This window comes from Psittacula echo (assembly GCF_963264785.1).
Source record: "Psittacula echo genome assembly, chromosome: 17".
Classification (NCBI taxonomy): domain Eukaryota; kingdom Metazoa; phylum Chordata; class Aves; order Psittaciformes; family Psittacidae; genus Psittacula; species Psittacula echo.
The window spans coordinates 2,544,945-2,569,869 of NC_137753.1; the positions used below are offsets into that span (position 1 = coordinate 2,544,945).

At 44.2% G+C, this 24,925-nt stretch overlaps 2 protein-coding genes across 4 annotated transcripts in view; one reads left to right on the top strand and one right to left on the bottom strand.

The window, feature by feature from the left end:
• Nucleotides 1–21,457, bottom strand: part of MIB2 (MIB E3 ubiquitin protein ligase 2) — a 36,868-nt gene extending 15,411 nt beyond the window's left edge. The window contains exons 1-7 of the mRNA XM_080631373.1: nucleotides 21,334–21,457; nucleotides 20,754–20,872; nucleotides 10,600–10,950; nucleotides 9,976–10,147; nucleotides 3,792–3,898; nucleotides 1,370–1,564; nucleotides 441–583 (exon numbers count right to left, since the gene is read on the bottom strand). Coding sequence (XP_080487499.1) covers nucleotides 441–583; nucleotides 1,370–1,564; nucleotides 3,792–3,898; nucleotides 9,976–10,147; nucleotides 10,600–10,846 — 864 coding nt within the window. The 5' untranslated portion in view covers nucleotides 10,847–10,950; nucleotides 20,754–20,872; nucleotides 21,334–21,457. The remainder of the gene's footprint in view (nucleotides 1–440; nucleotides 584–1,369; nucleotides 1,565–3,791; nucleotides 3,899–9,975; nucleotides 10,148–10,599; nucleotides 10,951–20,753; nucleotides 20,873–21,333) is intronic.
• Nucleotides 21,458–21,569: 112 nt separating this feature from the next.
• Nucleotides 21,570–24,925, top strand: part of LOC308228121 (uncharacterized protein) — a 35,717-nt gene continuing 32,361 nt past the window's right edge. For 2 of the 3 annotated variants that reach the window (XM_080631241.1, XM_080631242.1), the window contains exon 1: nucleotides 21,570–21,648. The gene's annotated coding sequence lies outside the window, so the exon portion shown is untranslated. The remainder of the gene's footprint in view (nucleotides 21,649–24,925) is intronic. The other variant, XM_080631243.1, reaches the window with a different exon arrangement.

Here is a 24,925-nt window from a genome sequence, read left to right on the forward strand (position 1 = left end):
ATGGCCAGGGATAGAGCCCACTATTGACAAAACACATAACTTTCATTAGTAGTAAGGCCAAAGCAGGGAATGGATCCAGAACTCCAAAGAAAAGATCCATGGCTCATTGAAAAACAAACAAACCAGCCACTGCTTTTTTTATACTGGCTTCCAAGCCTTTTGAGCAACTCTTCAGACCCATCATAGACTCTTAAGGATTACACAGGGCTCCTTAAGGCAATTCTCATACAATACAGATTTACCTGAGCCTAAGAATAAATCCAGCTCCAGTGTCCTATCACTAAAGAATTTGTATTTGTGATTCAGCCAATCCAATATAAATGTAAAAGGTAACAATTTACACAAAGATGTTCTGCTAACTTCCTAGCCAGTGCCTACTTACATAGGCTGAGTTAGTGACTACTACACTACTGAGAGAACAGGAGCAAGCAGAAGCATACCTCAGCCATTTTAGGATTCCAGCCACCATGGCCCTCCTGCATCTCCCGCAGGATGTCAATGTCCAGCAGGCATTTCACTTTGTCCCCATGCTGGAAGGGATGCCTGTCCGTGCTCTCCTTCCGCTGCAGCTCAGCTGGCTTTCCTAAAGAGAAGGACACCACCACCCATAGAGATGCACGATGCAGTAACACACTTTGTGTCTCATTTGGCTTTGTAACACGGGTTGCAAACTTAATTGGGCTTAATTGGGGCAGAACGGCTGTGGGGCAACCTATGTAGAGAGTTCCAAGAGGATTTAGCTCTCACTAAATACTGATAGGGTTAAGGACGGGGTAGCTCTTACAAGACAATATTGTCCCTTCTCAGAGAGGGAATGCCTTTGAATGATGCCTCTCATGTCATGTCAGACATCAGTAGCTGTTCTTAGCAATCCAGTCACCCACACCAGTTGTTGAGCAGGCACACCCACACAGGACTCAAAGTTCTCTTCCATAGGCAGCCACATAGCCTGCTTCACCCTTCCAGCATAGCAAGAGGCCATTCCACTGGAAATAGGCTCCCCATCCAACCCTTCCCTTCCCTCATGCTCTTGCCAAGCTGCTCAGGGAGAGAAAAGAATGAGAAAGACCTAATTCTGCTGCTGCAAACTCAAGAACAGACTCCCTGTTTTCCCAGGGGAGCAAAAGATGGTCCCTGCACCTCAAAAAAAAATTACAACTAAATTACACCTCAGTAAAAAGAATCCAAAACCACAAGCAGTTTCCTTGGTGTCATCAGAGAAAGGTGAATTGCAGCAAGCTGCCCATACAGACATCACCTTTTCCCATTACTTTTCCTAACATCCCTGCTGGACAAGTATTTGGGAGCTCCTTTCTTAGACATCTCCCTTTTGTCACCATTTCTCAACAAAAGACTTATCTCTACATACCTAATTTTGGGAGATGCTCTTTGTAGTAAAAGCCACCAGATGCCTCCACAGTACATTTCAGGTCCACTTTTCCCTTGTGTCCAACTCTGTAGACATTGGTGGTACCGTCAGACCACGTTACACTGGCCACGCTGCGTCCGGTCTCTACATCCCAGCCACGAATATCAACCACTCGTCCAACTTTACCTTCTCCACCTGATGGAAAAAGAGGGGGGGACAAAGTGTCCAGTTTGTATTTTCACTGAGACCAATAAACAGAAACTCACCTGACACCAAGACGCTTACTGAGATACAGCTTAATGAGATTTTTACCTTAACTAACTAAAAAACAAGGAAAAAATTGTCAGTTCTCCAACTGTTCACCACAGAGGAGTAGGTACAGAGCCAGAAGTCAATAGCTAGGAAGACAGTATTCTGACAGGGAGGATGCCACCAGAAGGATTTTTGTTGGGCCCTGTCCTGGGCCAGTTTTACGTATTGAACAGTAGCACAATGCTGCCTGAGGCAATGCCCTCCAGTCAAGCGTTCATATAAATGAAAGAAGGAAACCACACCAAAAATACTCTCAAATTATTCAGCAACTTCTACAACTTCCTCAAAGCTTGCATGATTCACCTTGATCTGCAGAAGGCACAAGAGATCTTAGTCACCTTTTCAATTAGGGAAATTACACCATGAGACAACTCAGTTTGACCAACAAGAACAGAATCTCTGCATTAAACTCACTGAAAGCCAGCCAGCCATTTACTTTGGAATACAAGTATGGAAAAGATGAATTCTGTGTAGGAACAGCCATCCCTCAGTGTACAGAAACACTGCCTAGCTAGACAACACAGAGTCATGGCACCACGCTGTGGCAAAATAAAAACACAGCAGTGGTGTAAAATCCACCCAAAATCTTTAATCTCTCCCCAACAGTGGCCAGGTGGAGCAACACCAAGTTTGTTCTGGTTCTTTTCTTTATCCGCGTACTACTGAACCATCCAGAAAAGCACGATATATTTGCGAGAAGGTAAATGCGGCTGGGCATGGGGAGCATACATCCAATATGCAGTTATTGACCAGGGGAAGGGACAATCTCTGGGAAGTATCAAGGTTCAAGTATGGGAAAACACTCATCTTGCATCAACACTGTGTTCCTTTGACCATAATAACGCAGACAGGTTGTAGCAGATGGCTGTCCTCTCCCCACTCTTTCAGTCTGTAAGAAACCTGGTATGTATCAGTGGCCTCAAGTTTCTGACAGAAACTTCGCACCAAAATAACTTAAATGACCAAAGTGACACAAGAATTTGTGTTTGTCTGTTGCAGCAGGGATTCAGACTGAACAACAACAGAAAGGAATCTCCTGCCTCACCCTGTTCAGACGCTTTTCTTTGAGAAGGGCACCAGCTTCCACTTCCACAGTGTTTGGGCTTTGAGAAGTGGTAGTAAGGAAAAACACGTATTCAGTGAAAAGGCTGAAGTGGCTGAAAAGCAACACCATTTGATCAGATTTCTCAACTAGCTACTACTGCCCCTACCAAATACATAGATTTACCAGGACCCTATCACAGAGTTTGTAAGGTTATTTATTACCAATCTTACATGTTGCCTCCTTAAATGGAAACAGAGTTGATGTGTTAGTGCTATCAGGAAGCTAAGTTCAAAAGAGCAAACGGCTGTGGATGGGGGCAGCTCCATCAAAGAAAGATAAGGCAGTGCTCATTAGAGACCAGCTGAGTGACTGACCTTATGCTTCCTCACTTGTCTTGCACATGTTAACTGCTTTCAGGTCACAATCATCGTAAGCAACACAAGTCTCAGACATGTAAATGTTGATCTGATCTCAAAAGGATGGATAAGCTGTACTGAGCATAAGCTTCTTTTGCTCTCATACCCTGCAAGTGTCCATATGCCTTGCACTAAACTCAGAGCTGCAATAAATGGTGGAGTCAACACTGGAAACCTCTGGACTTACAATGTAATTATAAAAGGGAAAAAGAAGCTGTAAAAGGCTCTGGAATAGAAATGAACAGTAAAGCGTCCTTAATCCTGCAGTGCTACACAGAAATTGTTATCAGCGAGTTCAACTTAGTCATACCCCAAAAGCAGCTCTAGAAAAGGCATTTTTTCTTTCTTGTATTTTCAGCCTGAAGTTACAATTCATACAGAAAGCAGAAACCATCCTCCAGCAACCACAGCAAACAGTTCTTCATTAAAGCTCCAGGGGAAGCACGCCTTCTAGATCATTTCTCTTAACTGTTCTTAAAAGTGTGCAACTAAGAATATTCCAGAGAACTCCAAAGGAAAAAAGGAGTACTGCACAGGAAGTCAGACAGACCCTGCTCCTACTGTGAATGGAAGCCTTTTCAGGAAAAGATGGGATGCATACAGCTTATGTCACAAGTATGTTTTATAGGACACCTCAAAAGCAGCTTACCGTCCTGGTTACCCCACTCCCAGTCAGGGCCACGCACTACTTTAGCCCCCTGGAAAGTCCCTTTTAGTGTGATGCGAGTCAAATTCTGTCGAGGGCTCACCAGGACTCTGGAAAAACAAAGAGAAAACACATGAATTTATTGTTACTATTCCCACTTCATAAAGCTCTGTTTCAGTCGAGGTCTGTCATGTGAGGACCAAGTGTACCACGCTTACACACAGAAAAGCATGGCTTGAGTTCTGAAGAGCATGTAAGAAGTGAAAGAAAACCATAAAACACAGGGTCTTTGATACTAAAAGCTGGTCCCCCAGGAGGGTCAGAATATTCAGGCACTGTTCCACTGATGGCAGAAAGACAACTAGTGAATAATACACTGGGCTAAGGATGACACAGGCTTTATCTTCAAACGTTACCAAAATTGTGAGATTCATGCTATAGAACTTAAAAAAGCTGTGTCTCTCTCAACTGTGAGACACAGGTATTTGGGGATGGAGGCTGCCAGGAGGGCATGAGGAACAGTGACAGTTTGTGGAGACCAACACAATCTACACACAAGCAGCAGGGCTCTGGTGGGGTGTCTCTCTCATGCTGGTAGCCACCAGAACTGCATCTTGCTGACTCAGGAAGTTGAACATACACACCACCACCCAAGTCAATATTGTCTCAGGCAATTAAAAACCACAGCCTCTGAGAGGAGAGGAAAGAAAATCAGAGGAATAAGGAGAAAGCCATTTATCCAGGAAGTCTGACATCACTTCATAGAATAAAACTGGCACTCAGCTGCCCTTGTATCCCATTGTTAACTTTAAGGCAACACATCTGGACATTACTAAGATGTACACAGCATGGAAGCATTAATGGCTTAGGCAGTCTCCTATTTGATAAGGAGTTCAGCACATTTCATAACCTAACCTGCAGACTGCACAGCCCAGTTCACCGGCTGAAAAGCAGAGCAGATTAGAGCAGCACTGTTGTGGCTAGACTGCTTCCAGGATAATAGAGACCTTTCTGTCTGCATCACAGATACACACACTAACCCAGATAAAGAACAAAGACAAAAAATACCTACATGATAGTAAACAGGGGGTCTGATGTCCTGTTAAAGCAGCTTCCAATTCCCATAATGTTACAGCAGCTCCTCTGCTGGTTTTGTGCGTGCTGCTCCTAGTCCCTGTTCCCTAGCAGAAAGCTGTCTCATGAGACACCAAGCCACCAAATTCCTTACGGACCAATTTGTGTTGCTCACTCAGGTACAATCCACTTTGCCAGGTGACTGCAGAGGTACCACAATCCATACCTATAACCACACACCTCCTTCTGACAGGCTCTTGGCAGCTCCCAGAGCAGACAGAGCAAACCCAAGCTCAGCAGCTGCTCCAGCCCAGGGAAGGGGGGGGAAGCCTGACCTCAGAATGCTGTATTTATTTTCCATCTAATACCTAGAGAGAGAAGGTGGAGACTCAGAAGGATAAAAAGCTTATGCTTGAACTTACTGTTTACTTATCCATCAAACGCCTAAGTTTTTTACCTTCCTTAACTTGGGAACTGTGCTTTACAACCTAATGTGTTTTTAAAGAGGGAGAGATTATTTACACATGTTCTTGTAATAGCTGAATGTTTGTTACCCAGACTGTAGCTCAACAAGAGCAAGATGGAGACCATCTTCTGAATGACTGAGATTTTGTCTGGTTTAAACACCATCAAGGCTGGCAGTTGTTCTGAAAGAAGATAATGAAAGAGGGCCAGGAAAAAAATCAGCTAAAAAGAAACACTGATCAGCATTCATTTCATCACAGTGTCATCCCCTATAGACTTGCTACAAAACCCAGCACGAATTTGTGTCCTGCATCTGAAGCAACTCAGCTGCAACATGCTATTTTCACTGTATTCTGCTGAATGCTTTTCTAGCAGTTTATCAAAAATGTCTTAGTCGAGCCCTGAGACAAAGTGATAAAAATACACTTCTCTTCCAAACCCTACTCTCACAACGGGTTTCAATGCAAAGATTTTCAGTGACAGTAAAATAAAGCAGCAAGACATTTAAACTACAAAATAACCACCATTCCTTATATTCCAGCATCATTCCCCTTTGTGTATGAATCATATAACAGCAGCAATCTCCCATCTCAACAGCTCTCACATTAACTTGCCACTTTGAGCAGAATTTGTGGCTAGAAACCAGGAAAACAAAGTTGCCCAGTTCAGAAAGCTGATCCTTAAAGAAGTGTAAGAAACTCCACCTCCCATTCTACTTACATGCTGGAGGCAACCCACTGTAAGTGCCTTCTTTCCCCAGCCTCACAAAAACATTGATCTTGTGTTGAACCACACACTGTTGACCAGTAACACCAAAGAATGATGCAAGAACCAAATGTCCTCAGCCAACAAATCTTTGGTTTTCATCTAATTCAACATGTTTTGCTCCAAATACAGGCTAACAACCAAAGTCACCAGCATGTTGCAAAAATACCCTAGGGATAAATTTAATCATTACAGTATTGCTTTTAATAACAACTTCAATTATGACAGCCAAAGTCTGCAGCCACTGCTGCCGTACAAATTCCAATGATATTAAATTACTATAGAGTGTAGAAAACACTTAGGAGCCATGTGCTAGACAGAACGAAGCTGTGTCTCTCCTCAGCATGCTGGGAACCATCCCCTGGGGATATTCTGCCTGCGTTCAGATTTCACTAGGTGCTCACCTAGCCTTTCACATCACTGAGATCTGTGCTCCAGCCAGCTAGAAAAATAGCATCATCTATGCTTTATAGATACTGAGACCCCAAAACAACTGATTTGGAGTTTAAAAGAGTTGTGCAGCAACAATCTGAGGCCCTGCAAAAGGCAGATCCTCTTCATACCACACACACCTAACATATTTTATAAGACAGAGACTTCCTCACTGCAGAAAATTCTTATCTGAAGAAACAAGCACAACAAACAGGACTAGAAAGTCGAAGGGATGGTCACCCTGCAAGGTAGCAGCCTGTAAATACTGTGTCAATCTCTTCAGAAAGGCACTGCTGTAACTAGAATCTCAGCTCATGGTGGGTACAAACTCCTGGAATTTATAAAGATCTACATATGCTACACCTCAAGAAAAGCCAACACAAGTATCCTGCAGAAATTATGGGTATAACCAACCTCAACACTGCACACTGCAAGAGATTCGATTCTCTAATCCTCCCTAGCAAAGCTTTTACTGAAGCACTTCCAGCAAAGGATAAAGGAAGGAAATTCTGACAGATGGCAGGCGGATGCTGATTGCTCAAGTGTGAACCAGACTAAGACAAGGATGCTAGTAAGTGAGGGATCAGGATTGCAGGAACCTATTTCAGGAACTGGCTTTACCAAGAATTTCCATTGTCAATCCTATCCTTCCTCGCCCAGGCAACAGTTCTTCACAAAACCAGCTGCATGTTTATAGCTTACACTGCAAGGTCTGAGCTGGACTAAATGCTTGCTGTCTTTTTTTATAACCTCCAAAGCTAACCTGTGTCAGACTCAGGTTTGGAAAGCCACAATGGGCAAGATTTCAGACCAAGGCTACTAAATGTGAACGAAAGCATGTGTGTGTGTGCACTGAAGACTCAACACCCTACTGCAGACAGAAGGTTCTCTCAACTATGCTCTCAGAGAAGATTTCTCTTGTTTTAAGTTTCGATCCAGAAAAGATAGAATGCATTACTGAAATCTAATCTCTAATTCCACAAACCAAACAGAATATCCCAAACTAAATAAAGGAAGCCTAGTGTGGGGATCTCCAACCTATGTGGATTTTAAAGAGGCATGTTAGGTAACTTATTCAGTAAATCATGGTGGCTTTTTTAAGAAGTAGAATTATACTCATTCATTAATAAATTCATAAACTCATACTGATAAATTCATTAATACTTACTGTGCTTTTCTTTCCCAGAAAGTTAGGAAACAAGCACATCATCACACAAGACAGATTTGGTTCAGCATGTTACTCACCAACATTTCTTAGTCTAGCAGCTTAAATGACATTGCATAAATAACACATGTTGAAGAGGCTACTACAGTACATAAACCTGCATCCTCTTTACTGCCTAGTAGTAAAACACCAGCAGTTGTCACTCAGCTACTGTATTAGTTCAGGCTTATAGTAGAAGCCATCACAGATGGCACGCTGCATTATTAAAGCTGCCTTGAATGGATCTGCATTGCACATGCATACCTACATGGTATCATGCGTTTGTTCTTGTATCTGATTCAGAAATCCTACTGGTAACTAGGCTAGACAGAGCTGGTTTAACAATTATGGCTGAAAAAAACTGCAACTCTGTTTTGAGTCCAGTATAAAACGCAACATGTACTGAGAAAATACTTGTGTTTCTTATGCTTGATTACACAGAACGTTTCCTGTGTGCTTTGCTGGCTCCTCAAACCTCATTGTTCTTCAGAAACAGAACAGGACCTTTTCAAGTGTTAAGGTTGTGATTTACTGATGAGGGAAGTCTAGAGAACAGCCTGGTAAAATACACCACACCCCCTACTGAAATTCAGCACAGCATCACCCCCGAGAAGGGGAAGCATGCAAAATGTCAATGCTGCTTTTGCACTTGAATATAATACTACTAAGACTTTGGATGACAGAAAGATTACCTCAGACTTGATTGAGTGTGCCTGACTATTCCTGCCCTAACCCTGGTAAGTTTTGCTTTGCAATCTGCTTACAGACATTGATTTATCTTCCTATTATTAAGTGTATATTTAGCAAATGGGTACAAAACTGCCAAGAAAGGTCTTCAGTGAAATTGAGCAGTCCACCCTTTTAAACTAAGGATGGGAGCCTCTCCCAAAACAGCCATTAATTTCAAACCAAACAAGACCAATAAAACACATCAGCAATTGGCAGATGTCAGGAAAAGATGCTTCAAAATGGCACAAGATAAAAAACTCAGTACTTCCTGCACCAGAGGTTCAAACTCAGGTCACTGAAGACCTGAAAGAGCCTTCAGGTAAAGGTGTCTTCAGAGCCTCTTTAGAAAACTGATTGGGAACCCTCTGCAGTGGCTGTCTGGGCTTAAGGCCACTTAAATCCTAGGATTAGTGAGCAGTCTTGAAAGCAACACACTGCTGCACTTGAGGCTCATTGTGAAGTGAAAGATACTCACTCCCTGCCAGAGAAAGGAGAGAATCCGGAGACTCATCCTGTGTCACAGTCACTCAAACAACAGCAGGTAGCTGCAAAATCTCAAGCAAACCCAAATCCACGCAGCAGTTACCATGTCTTTTAAAACACACAGCTTTTTTTTGGTCCTTGGGGAACTGCCAAAGTTTTTCTCTTATGTTTTATTAAGCAAGAAAATTGAGATGGGTGATTTAAGTAATAGTCCTAGTGAGTCATAAGTATGCAATTCTTGTTCTCAAAAAAAGATGCTGCATTGCCTAAGGCAATGTATCTTTACAGCTCAGACCTCCGTTATTCCAAAGAAATCCTCTCTGTGGCATTGCTCAAAGGTGATCTCCTTCCATGCCTCTTGTTTCACTTCTTTTTAAAATCAGAACATTTTTATATATATATGTATTATTTTTATATCTATATATGAAATCACAAAGCTCATTTCACAATAGGATCTGGCTTACCTGTCATATTAACACAAGCTCAAGAAACATCTTAGTCCGGTGGATAAACACAAGGCTCAATGCTCAGAGGGGGCATTCTCTGGATAGCAACATCTATCCCTTTGCTAGCATCAAGAATTCTGGTGCAACCACACTGGCAAAACTGTTGTAATCAACTTCAGTGTGAGCATATGGGAGGAAAACCAGCTGCAAATCCAGCACCACTGTCTTTAGCAAAGTAATTACACTTTTCATTCTGCAGATGGATGGAATGCACAGTGATGTTCTCAAGGGGAGTGGGAGGAGGGAAGTAAAATATAAGAGACAGTGACAAGAGCTGATTTCCTATTACTTTTCCTAAAGGCAAGAGGATTACAAGATTCATCTTCATGCCTACCTTAGTAGATGGAAATTAAACTACTGTTTGAGACTGCTTTTCAGTTCTTCCTCAGGACAGGAGAATAGACCTCCATGTCTTGGCACATCACCAACCTCTGGGGCATACACACCCCATTTTGGAGACCAGTATGATAGAATAGTGACCTATAGATCCCAACAGGATTAACTGGACTTCCCCTGCAGCATCACTTACGGTTGTGAGTGCGCTGTCTCGTAGCGCTCGAAGGAGTGGGACAGATCATGCTTGTTGTTCATGTAACACTGTGTGCACAAGTCATAGTCAAAACACATTTTGCATTTCCACCGCATTCCCCGTATCCCATGCTTCTTGCAACAGTCACAGATTATGTTAGGGTGACGGACACCTAGGAGAACAAAAGCAAAGGAATAGAAGATCCAGAGAAAACAGGCTGACCAGGCTCTTAAAAACTACATCAGCATGTTTTAAGGAAATAAAATCAAGCACTGAGCATTGAAGATGATGCAGCAACATAATATCAAGTGATGTGTAATATGAATTATCCATTTCCCAGCTTAATGGACTCTGATCCTAAAAGCCATGCCAGAATTCAACAGAATGACAGTCAGCAAAACTGTTAGGCTCACAGATATAAAAGAAAGAGGAAAGAAAAGCCTTTGCATAGAGGCAAACAGGAATTTCATTGCATGAATTGGCTGAATGTACACTGCTGCTCAGCATCAACCCAAAGGCAGCTGTCAAAGGCTTAACATTCCAGCTAGCATGTGAGGCAGGCATATGCTAGAGGAGATGGGTTTACAGCACTAGTTTTGTGTTTCTTGTCTGTGCTGTACTTACCTATTTGAGCGTTATCATACAGAAGAAGGTCGTAAGCCCCTTGGAATCCAGTCCGATAGTTGGTTCTGTTGCCTTGATCCCACTGCACAACCACAGTCTTGTCTGGAGTGGTTGGACTGCCTGTCCGACCAATCTCAACCACAGTTCCAACATTCCCTTCTCCGTTGTCCTGGTTGCCCCACTTCCAGTCCACTCCACGAACTACCCGCATCCCAACCTGCATGCTGGCATAGGGGTCCGTGTCCATCGATCTGCACAGAGAGCCCTACAGTTCTTTCACGTAGACGGTCCTGGAGACAGGCAGTAACATCCGCAACATAGTCAGTATCACCAGCAGCATGGTCAGCACACCTGATAAGGTAACATACAACTAAGTGATGCCACTCAACACATCACATTTTCCCCACAATGACCTGCCTACAGAAGAGGCCTGACCTGCTGAGCAGATAAATCTGTACTTTATCAAAACAGGAATCCTCACAGCTTTTGCAGATACACAAATTAGCCAGACTTCCAAGGCACAGAAACATCTTATTCCAGAGCACAGGCATGAAGAAAGAGAACTGGGCAAGAAATCTTTACAGAACTCCAGTACCAGCCCTTGGTTTCAAATTCAGGAACATGTGCCCAGAGAAGCTGTGGCTGCCCCATCCCCGGCAGTGTTCAAGGCTAGGTTGGATGGGGCTTGGAGCAAGCTGCTCTAGTGGAAGGTGTCCCTGCCCATACCAGAGAGTCGAAACTGGATGAGCTTTAAGGTCCCTTCCAACCCAAACCAGTTCTGTGACTGTGTGCAACAGCTGCTAAAGACACAATGGCAACAGAAACAAAGGAGCACAGTAAATAGAGATGAAAGAAATGACTAGAAAAACACCAGCAGCATGATTTTAACAATGAAAAGTCAATTATCAGTCTATTTTTCAAGAAGACATTTTATATGCATCGCACCACATGATACTGCAGTGTTGAATTTCACTTGCCCAGAAAGTTAGTTCTAGGTTTGATTTTGGGATACAAGAAGTTTTAAAGATGCATATGAAAAAAATGTTGGTTCTCCAAAAGTAACAGCAGTTTTAAAGTGCCAGTGTCAGAGAAATGTCAATTTTTGCTGCTATTTATCAACGGCAGGAACAGGGAAGTGGAATTGCTTACCTGCAATAAGCATTGCAGATTTTGTGCTGGGATCATTAAAAGCTTGGAATAGCCTTTACAGCTGTTGCCATGACAAGTGATAAATGAAGTGAGTACCATGTGGATGCAGCATGTCCACAACTTTGAATTAAATCAGAGATTCAAAGCCTGGCTTACCTCTTTTTTTTTTCTGTGGCTTTCAGTATGTAGGACCAAGATGCTGGTTTGACTTCTGGAAAAATCTACTGCAGCACCCCTTTATTTTTGGGCACCCATAACATGAAGAATTTTCTGCACATTTGAAAGAAAAGACTCAACAGAATGCCAAGGCTCAAACAGTGCAGATTCCCACGGTACAGCAAACTTCCCCAACTGCCCTGCCCCAGAGCAGGTTCAAACCAGGCTGACCAACCTGGTTTAGGTGACAAGCTAATAGGATGTGTACACAGACGCAGCAATAGCAGCAGCTCTGTGCCATGTGATGTGTTTTTAGCACCACCACCTACCAATAAAGCAACTGAACCCACTGAGGCCTAAAAATAAGATCTTTCTCCAGCCAAACATTCTCTTTTAAATGTATGGAGGAGTACTTGGATGCAAAATCAAGTTTCCAGCATGCAGAGCAAGCCTGATTTCTGTCCAGCTTTAGCATCTCTCTATTCCTGCTACTCATCACCGCGACATCCAAACACCAGCCATACGAGAGCAACATCAAACCCAAATGTCCTTGTGAATTTCATGTCAGCTTCATTCTCATCATCACTAAAAATGCCTCAGGCAACACTTTAATTTAGGCTTCCTTTGTGGAGGTGGATGTGAAATTGCCAAGTTTAAGGTGCACCAGTGTTTACCGTCTTTATGAAAGCAAAAAGAAAGACTATCCTTCTTAGAAGGCATTGCAGAGCCTAATGAGTTGTACAATCCCCTCTTCCTTCAGATCAGAGATTAATAAAATGGGCAATTTATTGCTTTAACTAAGAGGCAGAACTGCTTTTTTAAAAGGCTGCTATCAACCAGTCAAGACAAAGCCACCGCAGAGAAAGCAAATGCAAATATCCAACAATACAAAAGTATATTTTCCACACAAGAAGGCACCAAACGCAGCCTGCACTTACATCTAATATGCAGGGGCGATGCGTAACAAGAGCAAAGAACCATTCAAAATCCTTACAAGATGAATTACAATGCTCATGCAGGCTGAACCTTGCCAGAGATTAGCATTATTTACTTCCTAAGTGGAAATGTTTCACTCATTGAAGCAAACACTCCTCCTTCAATGTTTTCTGGGTCACAATTATTCTGGGAAAGGATAGGTATAGTTGCCAAAAACAATTCACAGAGAAAATGCCAGTTTCCCATGGGATTTTAAAGTAACTAGGAACAAATAAAGCATTATGACACAAGCATATTTCTGAATCCTGACCTAACATTTTGACCCCATCGACTATGACAAAGGAAAGAACAGCCCAAGCGTAACCTAGGAGTCCATTCTTAGGAAATCCCAGTAATATTTAACTGGAACAAAGGGAAAATACTTCAGTGCCTTCAGTTCACACATTAATTGCAATAATTACTGCCATTTTTTGCCAACATTCAAACTGCTGCTGGTAAAAGGTGCTCTAGAGACAACCTGGCATCTGTCTGGCAAGAGGCAAAGGTTGCTGCTGCACTGGATACACAGTAAACAGAACCAACCAGTGGTGCAAGCAGTGACAAAATCAGTGCATGTCATTTAGTTATCACGTTATTTGAACAGTTCAGTAAACAGAGAAAGATGCAGGTGATTTTGTTTCTTTCTTTTCTTTTTTTAAAAAAGCAATGCTTTTTTTCCATCTCTGAAAATGAGATCTGCAACATCCAACAACTACCAAAGAGCTCACATTGTCTACTTACAGAATCACAGCACGGTTTGGGTTGGAAGGGACCTTAAAGCTCCTCCAGTTCCAACCCCCTGCCATGGAGTTGCCAACCTTCCACTAGAGCAGGCTGCTTCAAGCCCCATCAAACCTGGCCTTGAAAACAGCCAGGGATTACTTCTTTCTTTCATCCTTTTAGGTGGTTTTCCAAGGAATACAAAGCTCAGAGGCTACAAACCCCTAAAACTGATACAATTCAACCCTGTGGATGCAGCCCTGGTACATACCCAGACTTACCCTACACCATTCTTTTTTCTCAGCAAACAGTAAGCTCCCAGGACAGCACAGCAGCAGACACACAAGCATTCTCACTAACAGGAGGCAATGTAATTTCCCACAATGAGACACCCAATTCCCACAAATACAGTCACTATTAAGTGAAAACAGACCAAAAAAACCAGCAAAGCACACAGTAAATAATCCTTTTTGACTTACCACTACACAAAGACCACTTCGTAGCTTTTGTACCCTGCTGGCTCCCAGGTGAGGCCAGGAGCCATCATCAGCTTTTATTGCTGCCTTCTGGAACTGCAATCCCAGAGGAAGCCCTGGCTGCCATCACACCTGAACTTGATGTACTCAACCTCCAGCTCCTGGTAGAGGCCCCATCTGGAGACTTTTGCCTGTGCCATGGCATTTTACCAACTCCAGTTCGCATCAGTTCAATGCCCAGCTCTACCACTTGCAAATCTCTCTCCTTTGCCTTTCTACATAGCCCAAAAGTCCTCCAATGGAAGTTCATATTCTAATTCGCTCCCATTTCTTCTGAACCAAGTTTATCTACTCCTCAACTCAGTCAGTCTCTTACTTTCAACTAGCTCCCCCACCACTCAAAACCCTTGCCTTCTTAGCAGGCCTCTTAAGAAGCTCCCTGGTAATAGTGCCTTCTATTACCTACATAAAACCCTACTAAATGAGAAAAAATTAACACATGATAAAGGAGTGTTTTGCTCTCAGAGTAGTTGTTTCGGTAAATTATTAATTCACACTGAGCTTTCATATTACCTCATAACACAGCACTAGTAAAAGCCCCACTTCTTGATGTGGAAAAACACGCAGTCAGGCCCATCTAGTTGTTCATTGTTCTCCAGATTTCATTCCACAGTCCTTGCTCATAAAAAGAGCAGCACAACTCAGGTCAGTCACTGGGACTGAAAGTCTGGTAAGGTCCCACTCTCCGTTTTGGAGAAGGTAGTTTCCAAGCTCGATCTTTCATAGCTAAAACAAAGACGGCTTGAGAGCCCAGCCCCATTGCAAAGCCACAGTGCTGAATTATAGCACAGAAGATACAAACTCCTCATTCCCAGCACTAGGTTAGATCCTCTAAGGTACAGGACTGACACTATCTCAGCTACTCTGTGTGACAAACTTAACCACTACAAATTAGACTAAACCCATGAAATCTCTGCTCCTCTCAGCCCACCAAAGGATTTGCATCACTGGCTGAATAGTTTAACATTCCACTGCGAAGCCACAAGGTCTCAATGATCCTTTGCTTCACTTTGTCTTGTGCTGTCAGGATTTCTGCTTAGTCTAAATTTTACGAGATGGCATCATTGGCACAGAGGAGGAAAGAGCAGATGATGTTTCTGGGGCTTAAATATTGATAGCAGATAAATGAAGCCATTCTGCTGACAAATTACTCTCAGCAGCAAGAAAAACAGAAATGGGGCAGCTGCCACTGTTAAAACCAATCAATCAAGAAAAAGCCTGCATGAGGTTAAATCATTCCCATGCCCCAAACCTCACCTGCTCTCAGAATATATTTAACTGTATTATATAAACAGAATAAAGCAGGTGATTAATATGCCTTTGCTCGGGGATTAATATCTTGTCATCTCAGCTTTGCTGTGTTAAGAGCAGGCACACATCCTGAAATACTGGGACAGAGAGTGAGCAAGTGCTAAAAATAACTAGCCAGGCACTAGGTGCCACTGAGTGCGTTTTACCTCTACAATCAACACTTGTCCTTTACAAATGCCAGCCCATTGATCTGTTTTGCCTGAACTGAATTTTACATTCAGTTCACACCGACTGTATTCTAGCACTGAGTTGTTATGGTGAGAAGTGAAGGCTGCCTTCCCTTTCAAGTTGCAGACTCTCAGTGGCTATCATGCTGGTTTAGTATTTATTCTTTCACCTTGTTAAAGGATGAAGGCCTAAGAAGCTTCGGCAAATGTATTAATATTCAATACCATTAGATCTGTGCAAACCCTTCTGAGAAGCTTGACCCCAGCAAGGGGGTCAAGGTTCCCTAAAAAAATGGCAGACAATCTCAGAATAGATCCTAAAGATGGAAGAAGTTATAGAGAAGCTACACACCTCACGTTTTTGGATTCATAATGTGCAAGTAATCATCTGGACTGCAAGGAGGATGTGCTAGGAAAAAAATGGCTCCATAGCCCAAGAAGGTCAGCATCCCATAATGCTTCCAAAGGTTGAGATGGTATTTAAAAAACTCTGCAGGTTTATCTTCTATCTTCCTTGTTACAAGATTTGAATGTCTTGAGTTTAAGTACAGACACGGGGGCTGAGTGTTCTTTGTGGTTATACCTGAACACTGTGAAGTCCTCTCTACTTCTGAGGCTAAACACACACAGAAAGTACTGCCTACCTCTAGATCCAGGAGCACCACAACTGAAATCTCAGCTAGAAGACACCTCTCCTTTATTTTGATCACAGATTGGATCCAGAAAACCCCACATCTTCAATATGGCTGAAGTCTCATGAAAAATACTAATCACAGAACTTCCTCCAGTTGGGTATGAAGGCATACAAAAAGCTTGTAGCCTTCTAAAGCTATCTAACCAGAGCTGAGCTGGCCTTGAACCTTCAATTCTCACTTGACTCAAACTTCAACCCACCTGTGATGACAACAGACACAGAACAGCAAACCTGTTCCAAAAACCAAGCACTCATCTGCATAAGCTCAATCCAAACTGGTTTTGTCACCAAGTTCTATAGACCAAAAAGGGATTCTTGTCAGCAATGAGTAACAAAATAAGTTAAATAGAAAGTGACAGTATCAGGCACATGATCTATTCAGGAGCAAAGACATAGCACAGTATTTTTAATGAATCAGCTCCATGCTAACTAATGGACTAAACCCATGAAATAAACTGGATTGCAGAGTAGGTCAATATTTGCTTTAAACCATACAAAAGCAAACACAACCTTTGGGAAACACCACCAGTAAGCCAAAAATAAACAGCTGTCACAGGCTTCCAACAACAGAGGTTCTGGTATACTACAGTGTGCTGGGTTTGACTGGGACAGTGTTAACTTTCTTCACTGTATCTTGTATGGTGCTCTGGTTTGGATCTGTGACCAAAGCAGTGTTGACTGTTGATAACACACTCATGTTTAAGCTACTGCTGAACAGTGCTCAATTTGACCCTTCCAGTTCTCCTCCCTATGCCATGGGGTGGAAGTGAGCAAGCAGCTGTGTGGTGCTTAGCTGTCCACCAGAGTTAACCCACAACACACAGAAAGGTAGGACAATTTCTGCCAGGTCAGGGATGCTGAAAATTCAGATTTACAAGTCAACATCAGTCAAGCCCTACAAAAGAACAAGTTCCTTCTACCACCTTCTACCGAATACAAAAGCTCCAGGCTTTAAATTGGTGAGATCAGCACTCATGTGCCCACTGGAGAATTAAGAGTAATTATAAGTGAAAGTTCACACTGGGCATGTGGTGGATCTTTCTCATTACATCCCACAAGATAATTGCTCATGATCCCGATGATATTTCCTTCTGGCTCTTGATGAACTGTGCTCTCTCCAGGAGGGAGAAAAACAGCTCCAGCCATTTGCTTTAATTGGACCTGACAGCTTGCAGATTGCTGCCTCAAGCCCTGAAAAGCTCAGTAGCTGGGACTGATGAGAATCCACTTTTTCCTCAACAGAGATTTCAAAGTTAAATTGACATTGCATTACAGTAGAAACACACACACACCCTGGCCCAAAACACACAAAACCACCAGGTGATGGTTTAAAAAAAAAACCCAAACGATTATTTGTTAAGACTGAATTAAGGTCTTTTTCACTTTACATGGAAAAAAAAATGGTATTTTAACTTTCCCATACCCTTCATGGAATATCCCTGTGGCATAAGCAAAGCAAACAAAACCTCACTAACACTGTGTTAAATTGTGCTCTTAGACAATGCTCTAATACATCTCTGAGGCCAGACCAGAGCTGGTGGTATTGATCCCTAAGTAAAGCTCAGGTCCACATCCCTCACACCAGCTTTCAAATCCTATTTACCGTGAAAATCTCGGATAAATCAGTTAAAAGTTTAAAATCCTCCGATCTATTTACACAATTGCCTTGTCTGTCCTGAAAGGCAGCAAGTTTCCCTACAAGTCATTCATGATCAGAAGACTAACATCACTGTAGGAGTGAAAAAAAATCAAGAGGAATTAACACTAATGTCCTGCTGGTAGACATGTGGTTGGAGACAACACAGTACTGTGGTTCTGTGATAGGCTGTTCATTGGAATTCAGACAAATAAACCAGCTGAGTTAGGAACACAACTTCCTTCAACTTTTCAAAATGAAAAGTAGCTACTTCAAACTCTGGCATAAAGCAAGCTAGAGCATAAAACCCGCTGAATCTCCTTGGTAGGTCATCCTACCAACTTTCAGATTCCCCTTCAGGCTTTCAGAATGGTCAACACCACACTCCTGTCAGTTTCCAGCATGGAACTTGCCCTTTCTGTGCTCTGAAAGCAGATCAAAAGGTTTAAGTCTAATCTAACCTGACATGCCTTTGGCTAGAGAGACATCAGCTATACAGGAGCAGAATGAATTGAGCTCTGCTGTTGTTTTCCTCCCTGGTACTTAATGAAGGTTTGAGAGTCAGCATGCACACCAATTCACTTACAAGTCTGTACATTTTAGAAGTACAGATGTTATCTTTCAGATATAGATAGCGAGTAGAAGGTATCAACCCACAATCCAGCATGCATCCTTGCCTTTGTCTCCCTCCAAGCACACTATATTACAACACCCTGGCCCCTCCATAAGTGCCCTTGATAAGCCATGAATCAGAAACCTTGAAAAACAATTAGGATTCAAATAGTCTGCTCACAGGACTTTGCATTCTATTCCTGGATCCCTGGAAAACAGTAACCCAAAATCAAAGGGCATGATCAGTACTGTGCAAGTGCTATGGTCATTCAGAGTGACCCTGAATTCTGCCAGAGCCCAGGAGCAGTTCTGCACCAGAGATGATGAGCAAGGAGAACAGATTTGATGGGAATAGGCAGGCAGGGGCAACATGACCTAGAAGAGCTTAATTACCAAGTTGGAGAGAGCCTTCAACTTCAGAGAAACCATACGAAACCAAGCATATGCGTGAGCAGCCAATACTAATGCTATACAAAGCCAAGGTAAGAGACGAGCTTTGAATAGCCCATGGTGGTCATGTAGGCATATACTTGTTGATCAAAGTAGCCATGAATACACCCCCTTCCAAGTAAAAATGGAAGGAGACAGTTTCCACAGTTCTTGTAACTTCCAAGACATTTGTTGAAGTTTTAGTGGTAAGAGGCTATGCATGGCCTCCCAATTCTCCCAAACAATCCCAGCAGTGGATCAGCCACCACTGCAGACCAAAGCAGGAAAATAACAGGTTCTTTATACACTAATTGAGCCCAGGATACTCACAAAGCTTTAAATATGCATCCAAAATAAATATCAAAACATATGAAGCTACAAGCACTATCATAATAAGCAAAGAATATCATACAGGTTCAGAAATTGAAAATTACATGAAGATTGTTTTCTTGTCAGTGGCTCACAGAGGTATGCTGTACAAAGAGAAAGGGATGGGAAACATCTTTACCCTTCTGAAACCTAAAAAGAGAGTAATGATTCAAGAAAACAGAACCAGTGGTGACGCTGTTAAACAACTAGGTAACTGTTTACTAACATGTTGCAGGCACTAAATGAAATCATGTCCTTCCACCACAGGAACAGACAAGAATAATATGGAAAACAGGCATAAGGTACTAAAGATACACGAGTAGTAGAGCTGGGAGTACAGCATGAGTTACCTGACACCCAATCTACTGCCTTGTTAGTTGGCTGCCTTGAGGAAGAGCTTCTTGAAGGGAACCAAATGGAAGTTAGCTTCTCCAGACACAAACCTAGACACCTATAACTCATTTTGAGCTTTTGCTGGGCTTGAAAGCTTCGAAGCTTTCTTTTTCTGATTTCTATTTTCAACATGACACACAACATCATTCCAATCATAATAATGTGGGTAATTTACAGTAACTGGATCCCTTGAGAATTCACTTGTCTTTATCCTGAAACCACAGATGACAAATTCAACAGGTAATCAAGTATGGAGGAAAGACCTAGAAGGATGAACAACTGCGTTGTTCTTTACCAAGGACATGGTAAACAGATGATAAACACGAACTGTATCCCATTTGAGCCAAATAAACTCTTCCTATAGCAACAGAGAAGCGCAGAGCATGTAATGAGGCTCTTAGCCAAAAAAAGAGAAGGCTGAGTAGCAAAGCCAAGCCCAAGTGACCTCCATGAAGGTGAGCCAGAGCTCCCTTGTTTCTAACTGCGTCAGAAATTAGGATTTGTTAGTTCAGAAAGTAAGTTCTGGAGTTGAGTGTCTGCAGGGAAATCAGAACAAGCACACGGATTGCTTCCAGCGCAGCTGTACCACCTTCTCTAGGTTTAAGTTTGCCCCTTGTTTCACTGATTCTCAGTTCAGGAAGATTGCTCTTGCACAGAAACACAGGAGAGAGAAAACCGCATGTGCTTCAGTTCCCACTGGACCTGAGCACACGCTCCAGTGATACAAAATGCCCGGCAGGAATCACTGCCAACATTTCAGCTCTCACCTTAGCACGCAAGGACTGACCTGCAGTACCTGTTCCAGAACAGGAAGACAGGATCTATGTTTACACCCTCCTGGGCACCCAGCACTCACCATCCAGAAGAAAAGAACCAAAACTGGAGCAGGACCAAGCAGACGCACCCTATTACAGTCTCAACCATGGCAGCAAGAAAACCGGCTCCTTCCAGCAGACCTATTCACAGCTTAGCCCAAGGAAGGACAAGGATAAAAACCAGGCACTTACCTGACAGATATGAGAGAGAACGAATGTCGGACAACCCTTCACAAAGCCACTGTCCTTAGCCAAGGGCTCTGTTTGCTTCCTCCCCTCATTCATCCTCAGCACAGACCCGCTACAATGGCCTAGGGAGAAAGGAGAAAACACAAGAAGCGGCCCAGGTGAGCACCGCGGCTGCAGCCCACGACCACCGGCTCCTTCCCTCCTCAAGCCTTCCGCCGGACGAGACACGAACCCCGCACCGGACCCCACAGTCGCGGCTGCTCCGGCCCGGCCGCAGCCTCCCCTGAGTGGAGGCGCTTCCCCACCGCCGCCAGCAGCAGCAACAGCGCCGCGGCCGCCCTTCTCCTTCCCCCCACGGCCCCCGGAGGTACCCATCACCCCGAGCCCGGCGAAACCGAGACGCCCAGAGACCCACCAAAGGGGGCGACAGACCCCCCCGGTGCCGCCCGGGCCCTGAGGCGGCCCCGCGCCGGCTGAGGCGACCCCGCGCACTAGAGGCGAGCCCGCGCTGAGGCGGCCCGGCCCGCGATGACGCTGCCCTGCTCCGGCCCGGCCCCGCTCCGCACAAGACGCCCCTGCTTACCCCCGGGGCAGCGGCCGAGGAGCCGGGCCGCGGCCGCCCGGCGCCCCGCGGGTGTTGCAGCGGCGCCGCTCGACCCCGCTCCCCTGGGGCCGCCCGCGCGCCCCGCCCAGGCCTCCCGCAGCCCGGTGACAGCGGCGGGGCACGCTGGGAGACGTAGTTCTGGGCCTGCCCCGCTCCCCGCCCGCGGGGCGCCGGCGACTACAACTCCCGGGAGGCCCCAGGGGCGAGGCCCCGGCCCCGGCCCTGGCCTGTCCGGGCTCCTGCGCGGCTGTGCTCGGAGTGGGTGCTGCGGTTGACGCACTTGCGGTGCCGAGGGTAAGGAACGTTTGGGGACGGTGATCAGTGTGAGGGTGCTGAGGCACTGACACCGGTTGCCCAGAGAAGCTGTGAATGCCCCATCCCTGGCAGTGTTCAAGGCCAGGTTGGACACAGGGGCTTGGAGCAAGCTGCTCCAGTGGAAGGTGTCCCTGCCCCTGGCAAGGGTTGGAGCTGGATGAGCTTTAAGGTCCCTTCCAACACAAACCATTCCATGATTGATTCCTGTTTTCTCTGTGCCATTGAAACCTGCTGGAATGAATGCACTCCTTTTTAAACAGTCAAGTGTTCAATTTTGGGGGTGATCTTAGGATAATGGAGGGGGTTTCGGGAATGCAACATAACTCCTGGCAAGGTGCCCTGTGTCTTTGCTCAGCGGGAAGCCAGAAGGGCTTTGAAAGCCTCTGCAGGCTGTCTGCAGGGTAAGATCATAGCTTGGGTATTGCCTGCATGGGATCATTGGTGGCTTAAGGGCCAACACGCATGAATCAGACTCTGCTACTCTAACAGCATCAGGTAATAGTACTTTTATAATGACTTTCCGTCCAACGAGGCAGAGGCAGTTTAGGAGTTTGTATCGTCTCTTCCAATGACACTGTTCATGTGGATCTGTTGTGTCCAGAAGGACACACTCTACTGACTTTACCTCTGCTGAGGTCAGAGACACCTTAAACCACTCTTACTACCCTTGCCTGGTCCATTCTGTTGCTCAGTGGCACATCAAGCATGGCTCTGTTGAAGCTAATGAGTTGGAATTTTGTTTTACATTTAGTCTTTGCTAATGTAGACTGGCAGAGCAGAGCAAGGGTTAAAAGTGGCCTGTGTTGATAGCGAAGAACAGCGTTCACAGCAGGGAAATTGAGTAATGTGTTTATGGCAAGCCCCGGCAGCCTCAGAGTGATAAGACAACAGCACAGGACTTGACCCTGTGCTCACAACAGAAATATGGCAGCAAGGTCATAAAAAAATCACATGCCATCCCTGTTCCCACTATCCCTTCGGGAATACCATCTAGAGCCCTAGAGGAGGAAACAAAGACGCCAGGCAGCAGAGTTGCCGAGGGCTTATGAAGGCTGAAGAGAGTAAAATTCTGATTGCGCTTGCCGTAACTTTTGTACCTACAGGGTACAAAGGATGTGTCCAAAACCACGTTTGCCATTGTCACTTGATAAAAGCCAAATGGAAAGACTCAGTGTCCCTTGTCCTCTGTGTCGCACAAAAGGGATGTTGGCCAAACCACTCACCCACACACATCGGGGAACTGGGAAAACATGAATGTGAAATGCAGGAATTGAATGCACCCTGGTCCTGACCAGACCTGCAGTGCGTTTTACCCTTTGGCCAGAAGATGGAGAATGAGCACTGTTAAGTGGTTGGGAATGTGGAAAGTGGATCTAAGCAGGCACTGATGCTTCCTCCCGCGGCTTGCTTTTTACCAGGCAGATTTATATGTTGGCATAAACATAGAAATACATTCGAGCCAGGGGAGTCCCGCCAACAGCAACTGTCTGAAAAGAGCCTTTCACATTTAAAGTAGCTTCTTTTGTGCTCACTCAATAAATACCAAGATAACTTAGGCCTTACTTTTGCCAGTGCTTGTAAACAAGTGAACTTGCGTGCCCAGACCAAGTCATACAGCATCAGCAGCTTAGTCCATGGCCAACGTAAAAACTTCACTGATTATTTTGATGGGATTTTGCCTTTGTTTGAATATAACCTCTTTGGAGAGGTGGTATTTTGGTTGTACTGAACACCAAAGGTACTGCAAATGGCAAACCTCTCCAGTGTGTAAATAAGTGTGAGCTCCAATGAATCTTCTCTTGTGGGAAAACGTCTGTGACAAGGAATGAGCCGTGCAGGGATGTATAACCCAAAGGCAGCCTGCAAGATGTAAGGAGTTTTCCTTTTGAGGCTAACAACTGCAAGGCAGATGTAGGAAGTGCTGCATCTTAGAGAAGGGGGGACTTGAGAGTACAAGGTAAGTGCCTTCATGCATAAGGCTGATACTGAGCAGAAAGAAATAACCTGGCTTGTGTGCTTAGGGGGTACACCAAGAAGTAATGGGTCAAAATGCAGCAATAAAAACTGAGGTTGGATGCTAGGAGAAACGGGTTGTCCAAAACATGTCTTTAGGTTATGTACAGAAGGACACTTTCCCCAACAACTCTGTCCTGCAGTGCCTGTTTTGCATGCTCAATACAGGAATTTGTGTGTGGAAAGACTGTTTCACGGGATTCTGTCCCTAAAAGCAAAGCCTGGAAGTAGCAGCTTGCCCTGGCTCACACACACTGCAGATGTGCACTCATGTTACAGTTACACCTTGTGGCACTGCCTTCAAAGGCAATGACCTGGATACAACAGAAGGGATACGTGTGGCTTCCACTTTTCAGGGAAAACTGAACAGTATTTCTAGCTCAGCTGAGTCTCAGAACAAGCAGAAAGTGACCTACATCCAATACCCAGCTTTGGGAATTACCTTTGAGGAAGTTCAGTTCCATATCTAGGTCTCCTCTGGAACAAATGGAATCACAGCCTAATAGAATCCAAACCCTTTTTCTTCCTTTTGAACAATTTTTAGCACTGAAAAACAACTATCCTGGTTTTTAAATTTCTTGTTGGAAAAAGGTATGATTCCAAGGTAAAGGAAATCTTGAATCCTTCAGATTATAACAACTGAACTGTCTCCTGATGTCTTGAGCCATTGGCCTTTCAGGAGCTGCTCTGAACAACAGGAGATGTGAAATAAGCCAGGAGTTGTGGCAAAGCTGCTATGACAGTTATCTACCAGATGTATACATTAAAAGGCCTGTGTCTAGGGGCACCATCTGCATCCAATAAACATAAAAGCAAATATTTAACTGATAAATAATAGCAAAGCGCGAGTCCAGCTTTGTGTGATTCACAGTGGTGCGAATCTGATCACTTTGGAGTTCAGTGGAGTCTTTCCCCTGAGCCATTTGTGTGTGTCTGCATTGGCTACTGAGTCACTCAGCTGCCAATCCCTTGCCATCTTGCTCTTTGCAGTGTGATAAAAAGTACTGGCGACAGCTTGGATCTTCATCCATCAATCTGAGATCTCAGGGGGAACTTTAAAACACTTGCGAACACATTTTGGCAAAGCATCTGCGGAATGGAGCCTGCCATCAATAAGGCAAATAAATACACTGGTGGCATGTATTCAGCCTGGGAGCTGCCAGAGGTGTCCAGAGAAGCACTGCTTTCTGCTTCTGAAGCAGCCCCGGTCTTGGTTTCATCTATAAAATGAGATGAGTGGGAT